Source organism: Cricetulus griseus (genome assembly GCF_003668045.3).
Source record: "Cricetulus griseus strain 17A/GY chromosome 1 unlocalized genomic scaffold, alternate assembly CriGri-PICRH-1.0 chr1_0, whole genome shotgun sequence".
In the NCBI taxonomy this organism is placed as follows: Eukaryota; Metazoa; Chordata; class Mammalia; order Rodentia; family Cricetidae; genus Cricetulus; species Cricetulus griseus.
Window position 1 is genome coordinate 255,811,169 of NW_023276806.1, and position 9,966 is coordinate 255,821,134.

At 48.0% G+C, this 9,966-nt stretch overlaps 1 protein-coding gene across 3 annotated transcripts in view; it reads left to right on the plus strand.

Moving 5' to 3' along the window:
- The first annotated feature begins 6,866 nt into the window (after positions 1-6,866).
- Positions 6,867-9,966, plus strand: part of Znf318 (zinc finger protein 318) — a 38,108-nt gene continuing 35,008 nt past the window's right edge. The window contains exons 1-2 of one of the 3 annotated variants that reach the window (XM_027389194.2): positions 6,867-7,397; positions 9,558-9,709. In XM_027389194.2, the coding sequence (XP_027244995.1) occupies positions 6,909-7,397; positions 9,558-9,709 (641 nt within the window). In that variant the 5' untranslated portion in view covers positions 6,867-6,908. The remainder of the gene's footprint in view (positions 7,398-9,557; positions 9,710-9,966) is intronic. The other 2 variants (XM_027389192.2, XM_027389193.2) reach the window with 2 other exon arrangements.

A 9,966-nucleotide genomic window follows, 5' to 3' on the forward strand; every position in this document is an offset into this window, starting at 1 on the left:
TTGTTTCTTTTTTAAAAAATTATTCATTTTTATGTGTATGGTTATTTTGCCTGAATGTATGTATGTGCACCATGTGTGTGCCTAATGTCCATGGAGACCAGAAAAGGGACTGTAGTTATAGGCAGTTATGAGCTACCCTAGTCTGGTCCACAACAGTCTTCATTTCCACATGGAACTTAATGAACACAGTCTTTCTGTTTACATTTACACTAGCATTCTGGTCTTCTGAACTCCCACAAAACCACCCACTGAGTAAAACAGTCTAGGGTTTATCTAGTCTGGCTTTCCACACCCTTCCAAATTCCTCCAGAAAATCAGTTCTGATGGTTTAAGGACCAAATGATCAGGTTAACCAATCCCGCCATTGACTCCCTTGCTCTGGTAACAGATTTCCGTATTGGCCAGCCTTTTCTAGCCATGACTAATAAGTTTTCTGTTACGAGATAATGGGTTTCTCTGCCAACACAGTAAGCCAGATCAAGCTGAATTGGAAAAGCAAGAAGAACAGGTTTTATTTGAGCAAAGCAACTGTTGTGTGAGCCCTTCAGTCCCAGAGATTGAGTTCAGAGATGTCATGCTCAAACTTAAGCAGAGAGCTTAAATACCCTGTAGGCTAGTGGTGATGATGTGTTTGTCACAAGCTTGGTCAAAAGCTGAAATGCTTCGGTGAGGACTTGGGCTACTGGCAACTTTAGGGGAAGAGCTACCATAGCTGCCAAGAATGAGGAACTGGGCTTTTTGATACCTTCCCTTTGTTTAGAGAGTCTCTGAGAGGGTGCATTCTGGACAGATAGAGAGACAGGAATGGCGCTTTCCAGATCAAGCAGGAAAGTTCCTGTTGTGAGCTGGAGGTTCCAACTGAACAATGACAAATACCTGAGAGTAGAAAACTTAAGCAAGGAATTATTCATTTTGGCTCAGTTTTACAAACTTTAGTCTATCATGGCAGAGCAATGTGGCAGAGCAAAGAGATTGATATCATGGTGGCCAGGAAGCAGGAGACTGGAATACAGGAAGGGGCCAGGACAAGTGATAGTCTTCAAGGAAATGCTGTAGGGGTAGTTCATATTCGATGTGGGATGTCTTTCTGAATGCTGTGATATGTTTTATTACAATTGGTTAATAAAGAAGTTGGTTAGGTCAACAGCTAGGCAGAATAGAGCCAGGCAAGAAATCCAAGCAGAGATATAGGGAGAAGGGGGCAGTCAGGAAGATGCCAGCAGTTGCCGAGAAAGCAAGACATATAGAAAAGAGGTAATGCCACGTGGTGATACTCAAATTAATAGAAATGGGTTCATTTAAATATAAGAGCTAGCCACTAATAAGCCTGAGCCATCGGCTAAGCAATTATAATTAATATTAAGCCTCTGAGTGGTTATTTGGGAACTGGCGGGCAGGAGAGAAACATCCCATTATACAAATTCATACCATAACAGAATGCTATGACAAAGTACTCTAGACTGAGTGGATTAAGTAGTAGACATTTAGCAGGGAACAGCATCTCACCTGTAATTCTACCATTTAGGATACTAAGCAGGAGGGCGAGCCTTTGATGAGCTTGGGCTATACAGTAAGGTCCAGGCCTGCCTAGGCTACCGAGTAACAGTGTCTCAAAAACAAAAACAGAGACTTGTGTGGTTGCACATGCCTTTATAGGTAGGAAGATCAGGAGTCCAAGGGCATCTTCAGCTACATAGTAGGTTTGAAGCCAAGCAAAGCTACATGAGATGCTGTCTCAAAATAACAACAATGGGGAGCTGGAGAGATGGCTCAGAAATTAAGAGCACTGGCTACTCTTCCAGAGGACCCAGGTTCAATTCCCAGCACCAACATGGCAGATAAAAACTGTAACTCCAGTTCCAGGGGATCTGATAACCTCATACAGGCAAACCAATGTAGATGAAATAGAAATAAATCATTTAAAAAATAATAATGGACAGTTATTTCTCATAGTTCTAGATTCTGAGAAGTCTGACATCAAGGTGTCAGCAACTCAACTCCATAGAAATTTGTAGATGGGTATCTTCTCTCTGTGACCTCACATGGCAGAGAAAAAAAGCTTGAGAGCTCTGCCTCACCACCTCCTCTAACCGTAATTACCATCTCAAAATCATCACATTAGGGATGGGAGTTTCAACAGATGAACTGGAGGGTGGGGTGGGGCACACAGTTCAGCCCACAGCATGTGAAGGCTTTTAACCATTTTCATCAAAAGTCCAGTAAGAATGTATTGAACTGATGACAAACAACAGTAAGAGAGGTTTTTTAATTAGATTCTTTCTATTGCCTATGGCCTTTCGGCAAAGGCCTCAAAGGCAGAAAGCAACCCAGGAGATGCCAGTGTGCTCCATTCTTTTATCTCAAAGGGACATAGTGAGAAATTGTGGATTGGTCTGTCAGCATTCCTAATCCAGTCTGTATAAAACAGTGAGGATTGTGTAGGATTATTACCTGTGGACTCTGTATTCCTCTCCCACCACTCTGCTAAGGGACGGGACAGGGTTTTTCCCCTTTGCCTAAAGCCAAGTCAGAGGTTTAAGGGGATGTGTAAGGAAGGCAAGCCACAGTGTGGTATAGCGAAATAGTTGCAAGGCTGTTACCATCAGTGCAGGGACCTGAACTTTAATGGAAGAGCATCCAGAAGGTGAAGAATGGGGGGGGGGAGTCACAGGCAATCGACCAGGGAAGGACCATTTTTTTTTTTAAAGATAGCATTTAATTATATATTCCTGACTGGCCTGGAACTCCAAATGCAGGCCAGACTGGCCTCAAACTCAGAGACCTGCCTGCCTCTACCTCTGTAGTGCTTGGATTAAAGGTAAGTAAGCATTGCCTTTTAAAAAAGCCCACCAAGGTGACAGCCGAGAAAAGAGCCATCATTTGTAAGCTGGCCATATGCATTTTGGAGAAATGATTTTGGAAGCGAACACCATCTTGCACCACCTTATTCTTTTGATTTCTTTCTGTACCAAATCTTGCTGTCAGAAGTGGTTGTCAGTCAGAGAGGAGAGAAGTGAACTCCTGGGAGAAAAGGCATATCTGTGGAGAAGCCCAGCCCACTCTCTGAACCTACCAGGCTTTAAAATTGGAGCTGAGAGCTGTCACCTGAAAGGAAGTTTAAACGTTTGTTTGGTTTAGTTTAGAGTTTTTGAGACTGGAACTTTGAAAGGCCACGAGGACAATCTTGCATGTCTGGTCTTCCTGCTGCTGTTTCCCAAGTGTGTGTCTCCTGCCTGCTGAAGGCTTTGTGACCCTGCTGTAGTAACACTACTCATGATACTGAAGAGTGTCTGAAAAGTGAAGGATTCTGCAAACACTTTCATCCAGGACACAGAAACAGTTCTGCATAGGGCAGGCATGTAGGGCAAGGAGGAGAGTTTCTCTGATTCTATATCTAGAGACTTCTTGCACCTTTGATGAAAAGTACTTTATTGCTGGAGAAAGAGGAGACAATGTTAATACTAGTATAGCAAACCCAGATTTAGAATGTAGTAATTCTGATTGTAAATAATAATAGTCCATATGTATGCTCCCAGCACCTGGGAAGTAGACTAGGAGGATCAAGAATTCAAGACCATTCTCTGATACTTAGCAAGTTTCAGACAGGCCTCAAGTAACTGAGACCCTAGTGTAAGCATTGCGGTGGATCCGAGCAGATGGGGATTCTGGCACTCGGGAGCCAAGGAATACCACAGGTCACAGTAAGCATAGCAGCTTACAGCCCTGCTCCAGGGACAGGCTTCCCCAGTGTAACAGTTCTGCTCAAGAAAGGGAGGGCTTCCCCAGAGAAGTTGTTACAGTTCAGCTTCCAGAGTGTGGTATAACAACTTGGCTAGGGGAAAGTTTCCTCTGTGAAAGCATTACAGCCCTACTCTGCTCTCTCTGCTGGCTCAGCTCTGCTCTGCTCTGGCTCCAGTGAAAAGCTGTTACTTCTCTTCTCCCCTCCATTCCAGCGAAGAAAGGTCTCACCCAAACCTCATTCAAGAGATTTATTGGGAGGGAAGAATCCAGGAGAGTGGCTGCCTCTGCCAGGGTGGCAGAGGACCGCTGGGCATCCAGACAGATACAAGCTGATACGAGTTTATATAGGGTTTGTTAGGTGGCAGAGTTTTTCCAGGGACATTTCCAGAGTGGGGATTGGTCAGATTTCAATCTGTGAGCTCAGAATGGCTAGATCTCCTGCCCAGGGATTGGTTGGTTTCTGCACAGGTTTAGGGTCAGATTTGGCTCTGGTTTCAGGGCCAAAGTGTGTTTTTTTAGCCTTTTGTCTCTAATTTTAGGGCCAGGGTGTATTTCTTTTACTGGCTCTGATTCCAGGGTTCTTCTTTGGCACTTGTTTCAGGGTCAGGGTACATTTCTTTAGTTCTGGTTGCAGGGCCAAAGTGTGTTTCTTTGGCTCTGCTCAGGGTGTGTTTCTTTGCTGGCCCCTTTTCCCTACACCTAGTACACACAATAAGCATTGACTTCAAGTAACTATATACTATGATTTACCTTTTCTTACCATTATTTAAATTCCATGGAAGTGTAGATAACTAAATATAGAGATAGTATGAAGGTGGGGCACATACCTCTGGCAGGTTAACTTTTTCATTAAAATAAATTTTATATTTAAAAATTATATCAGTTATACAGGATAAAATAAGCCGAGTGTAAGGGAATCCAGTCGGTGAAATTTTTATTCTGGATACAGGTGGAAGGCAGAGGTAGACAGATCTCTATGAGTTTAAGGTCAGCCTGGTCTATATAACAAATTCCAGACCAGCCAAGGCTGCATAGTGAGACCCTATCTCAAAACAAAAAAACAAACCAAATCTTATACTGAAATATGAAGCATATGTCTTTATAAATATGTAAATTGGTTATATTTTACCCATAATATAAAAACATAAATTAGCAAGTAGAAAATATTTTATAATTTACATTTTCTTTGTTTTGCTTTTGCTTTGAAGTCAGAAATCTGATTTTATACAAATTTATACAAATTTCAGATGTTTTGTTTTGCTGATGAAAACTATGAAGCTATTGTTTAGAGTCAACTTATTTCCTTATTTTTATTTTTTATGTATATGAATGTTTTGCCCAAATGAATGTCTGTGCACCACCTGTGTGCCTAGTGTCCAGAGAGGGTGTAGAACCCTGAGCAGGAGTCCCACATGGTTGTGAGCCACCACATGGGCGCTGGGAAAAGAACTCCTGAGCCATCTATCTAGAACCCTTGTTTTGTCCTCTTTTTCTATTTTGAAGATTTATTTATATTGTTTGTGTATTAGTGTTTGCCTCCATCATGTCTGTGCACCACTCCCATGACAGGTGTCTGTAGAGTCCAGAAGAGGGTGTTGGATCCCCTGGAACTGGAAGTTATGAATGGTTGTAAGCTTTTTGCTATCTTTTTTTTTCTTTTTCCGACTTTTGTATTTAGGATGCAAATCCCTGAGACTGACATGTGGGGAAATTATACTTCTAGTCTGGGGAGGTAATTCTGAATGTCTCAAAAATTTGCCGGGTTTCTTCCTGACTGCCAAGGTATGGGTTGCTCTAACAGTGGGTATTAGTATTCAGGCATCCCCACTGGCCTGCCTTTGGAGTTCTGACAGGACACCTCAGCTGCTGCTACTAAGAGCACAACCTGTGCCTATTCACAGTGCTCCCTTTTAAAAGGGTCCTGCCCACCTCTCACTTCTCTCTCTCTCCTCTCTTTTCTCTCTCTCTCTCTCTCTCTCTCTCTCTCTCTCTCTCTCTCTCTCTTTTTCTCTCTCTCCTCTCTCTCTCCCCCTCTCTCCTCTCTCTCTCTCTCCTCTATCTCCCCCTCTTTCTCTCCTCCCTCCCTTTTCCTCTCTCTCTTTCTTCCCCCTCCCTCTCTCTGTCCTCTCCTCCCTCTCCCCTAGCACCCAGAGGCCGGTCTCCCCAGTCCCTCTCCCTTTCCCCGATCCTTTTCCTCTAATAAAAAACTCCTCGCTTGAACTCTGTTGCACGGTGTCTTTCTCTCTGGAGCCGCCTTTTAGAAATGACAGCAGTGAGCGTCATCACCGTCTTACCCCAGGGCTTGGTCAAACCTTGTGGAGATTTGACTGACACCTGTCCCTCTTTGACTTCCACCTCCCCGCGCTTTCTCGCGCTCAATCTAAACCCCTATGAGTTAAGGGGCTGCAAAGTCATCTGACCGTGTCAAGCTTCCTCTGTAGCGGGAGGACTTCGGCGGGTGCTCCTGTCGAGGCTCGCAGCCTCCGGGAGGGCTCGCGTCCGTTCTCACTGTGGTGAACCCGGAGGGTGGGAGCGGGCAGGAGAAGCACAGACAGACACGCTGCAGCAGCAGCAGCAGCAGCAGCCCGAGAACCCGAGAACCCACCGGTCTCAGGTACACAGACCGGGGCCGCTCCCCGGGCCCCTCCCACCAGCCAGGCCTCTTCGCGTCACGTGGCCGCCGGGGGAGGGGAAGTGGGCGGCTCGCCGGCCGCCATCTTGCGAGCCGGGGGGGCGGGGCCTGCGGGTCTGAGGGCGCGCGTCCGTCCCCGGCGCTCGCGCGGCTTCCGCGCTCCTCCCCACTTTTCTCGGCTGGCGCGGCCGCTCTCTGCGTCCAGCCGCGGGGAGCCTGGGAGGCCGGGGGGGTGTGTCGGCGCGTGCCCGTGCCCTCCAACCGCTGGCCTCCGGGGTGTGCTCGGCCGGGCCTCGGGGGGGGCGGGGCGGGGCGGGGCTGCGCGGGGCGGGCGGGGCGGGGGGGGAGGGGAGGGAGGGGGGGAGGGGGCTGCTTCCTCCGCGAGGGCGGCGCGCTGCGGTCTCGGCGGGCGGCGGCGGCGGCGGCGGCGGCGGCAGCGGCGGCGGCGGCGGTGGCGGCGGCGGCGGCGGCGGCGGCGGCGGCTGCAGCTGTGGTGGCGCGCTAGGGGCCCGTGTCCGCGGCGCTCCCGGTAGCCATGTACCGCAGTGGCTCCCGCTCCTCTGTCTCTTCGCACCGGGCGAAAGACGGCGGCGTGAGCGGCCCGCGACCCGGCCGCCCGGGGGGCGCCTCCTCAGGCCCGGCGCGCCGCCCCTCCTCGCCGCCGCCCTCTACCTCGTCGTCGCTGCGGCTCCCCGCTCGCCGGCACCGCTCGCCCTCGGGCCACCGCGGCCGCCGGGCCTCGCCATCCCCGCCTCGGGGTCGTCGCGGCTCCCCGTCCCCGCCCCGCGGCCGCCGGGCCTCGCCATCTCCGCCCCGCGGCCGCAGGGCCTCGCCGTCCCCTCCCCGGGGTCGTCGTGTCTCCCCGTCCCCGCCGCGCGCCCGTCGCGGCTCCCCGTCGCCACCGCGGAGCCGGCGACTCTACCCGCCGGGCCTGGCTGGCTTCCGAGGCAGCACTCGAGGCGAGTCCCGCGCCGACTTCGCTCGGGACGGCCGCGGAGACCATCCAGGCGACGGCGGCAGTCGGGTAATGCCACCCTTCGCCTGGGTCGCCCCCCTCTATCCCAAGCCCCGGGGCCTCCACGCTGATGTCCAAATGTCCAAGTCCACCCCCCTCCCTGACAGCCCTGGGCGCCTGCCTCGTTTACACAATACGGTCCGGGAAGAGGCTTTGGCTCTCGCTATGTGGAAAAGTTAATCGAAGCGAGGGGAATTTCATCCATACTTATGGACGCCTTGAGGGTTCCCTGGGGTTTGGTGAGATTCATTCCCCTTAAGGCCTGCGTTTAGAAAAGCATGCGGATGCCTGGAGCTTGAACCAAAGCATGCTAGCTGTCATGGTGTCTCAATGGGAGCTGTTGCTCCCAATCGAGGTGTGCATAATCAGTTGTTGTGATTGCGGCCCACCAGGTAGTGATGTGACAGCAGCCATCAGCGTTCTTTTAGTGCTCACAGTCCCTTGAGGTAAAGCAGCGTTACCCCTTATTGCACAGTTGAGGAATCAGCTCAGAAAGGTTTAAGTAACTTGACCAAGGTGACGAAGCTACAAGTGATGGGGCTGTGGTTCAGCTCACATGTTTGGTTCTCACAGCCCGCGGTTTTAAATGTTAAAATGTGCTGCTAGAGGAACAGAGCGTGAGGTGAAGTGGTGGTGGTGGTGGGCATAGGTCAGAAGTGGAGGGCTTGCAAAAGTATGAAACCCGACTTGGATCCTCGGCATCCCGTTAAAAAAGAAAGTGCAGATGTGGCATGCTGACAATTCTAGCAGAGTCTGCACATGGCCTGGTGTTTTGGAGTTTTTTTGTTTTGTTTTTTGTTTTTTGTTTTCAGTGTTTCTTGAATAGCACTATATATAACCTGTTTCCTAGGACTCTGGTCATAGATAAACTGATTGGTCACTACAGAGGAATCAAGAATAGAACACTGTGCTACCGCCTCCCTCCTCTTCTGGATGCTGTATTTGCTGCAGTTCTCTGTCCTGTAGGGAATTATCTCCTTTTTCTTGTCATCTAACCTGTTAGGTGTACCTTCAGGGTAAATCCCCAGGATATCCTATCACCATCCAGCACTCTGATGACGCTGCTACCTCTTCCTTGGATTGTTACATTTGCCTTTACAAAATTTAGCCTTCCCACTCAGCATTTTTTTCTGTGTTCAGTAATCAAACTGATATTAAAAATATTTTTAATTAATTGTATTCATGTGTACCTGCGTGTGGATTTGTACATAGGAGTGCAGATGCTGGTGGAGACTTTGGATCCCTTGGAATTAGTAGTTAGCTGCCTGATGTGGGTGTTGAGAACCAAACTCTGGTCCTTTGCAAGAACAATATGTACTCTTAACTGGAGACCCCAAACTGATTTTAAGCCTTTCCTTTATACATCTTGTAAGCATATATTGAACATCTGTGGTCTTGGCAGTGGTATGAGGTGTGTTAAATATTAAATTAATCAGTGAGTTACAACTTTGGATAGGATTTCAAGGGAAAGAACTTCCTGAGAAGTGAGCTTTGAGTTAAGACCTCAGAGTAGTCCAAGCACCTGGAGGAAGTTGGGTCACATGACTTTGATACGTAAAACCCTCCCATGGCTCTTAACACACTAAGAGTCAAATTCAGATTTCCTAATTAGTTTTGTTTCTCTTCTGTCTGTCACATTGGTGCAGCTATACTGTTAACCAGAGCATAGCAGTTCACTCCTGAGATGTTGCTTCCCTTGACCTGAAACATGTTTTCTTTGAAAGACCTGTAAGCTTCCCATTCACTTAAGTTAAATGACAACATCTCAGAACGATGTCTTTAGCCACCCTATCTGGAATGATTCCTCCTTTTCCTTAGTCTTTTGCAGTTCATTTTTTTTAATGATTGTGCCACTTATTGCTACCTTGAGAAGTACTTAAAATTGGTCTTGACTTTCCTCTTTTAGCTAGATATGTGTAGGGACAGAGGGCAGGCATTTGGTTGACTTGGCTACTCCCATCTTCCACAAGAATAAGAAGTCTTATTTTAGGAGCAGTGGAGAATATAAGCTTTAATCTCTAAGGCTAGTTCTGAAATTCTTTTTTTATTGTGGAGTGGTTTCTTACCTTGAGAGACAACAGTTAATGAATAGGGGGCATAGAGGTATCTTCATGTTGACTGTCATGTGGTTATTCTTTCTTTCTTTCTTTCTTTTTTTTAACTTTGTAGAGACATTCTCCTGGTCTGTGTTCTGATTCTTCTTTGGAGCAGAGTTTAAGAATCACTGTTGGCAATGACCACTTCTGTGTTAACACACCAGAACGGCGTCGACTTAGTGACCGGTTGGGATCACCAGTTGATAATCTGGAGGATATGGACAGGTAGGCTTCAACTGTGGCAGGGGTGCAGCATACTAGCTTTGGAAGGCAGAAATACTGCTGTTTTCTGAGTGATGTGTTCGACGTATGGTGCCAGCACAAGGTTATCTTCTGTGTCTATGTCTAGTAGAAGATAGAACACTGGGAAAGGCTGAGTAGGAAGAGTGTGTTGATATGGACCTCTGATTCTGAATGAAATGTGTGCCAGGAAAAGAACATGGGACATCTAGAAAGAGAAGGCTGAGGGGGGGATAATATAG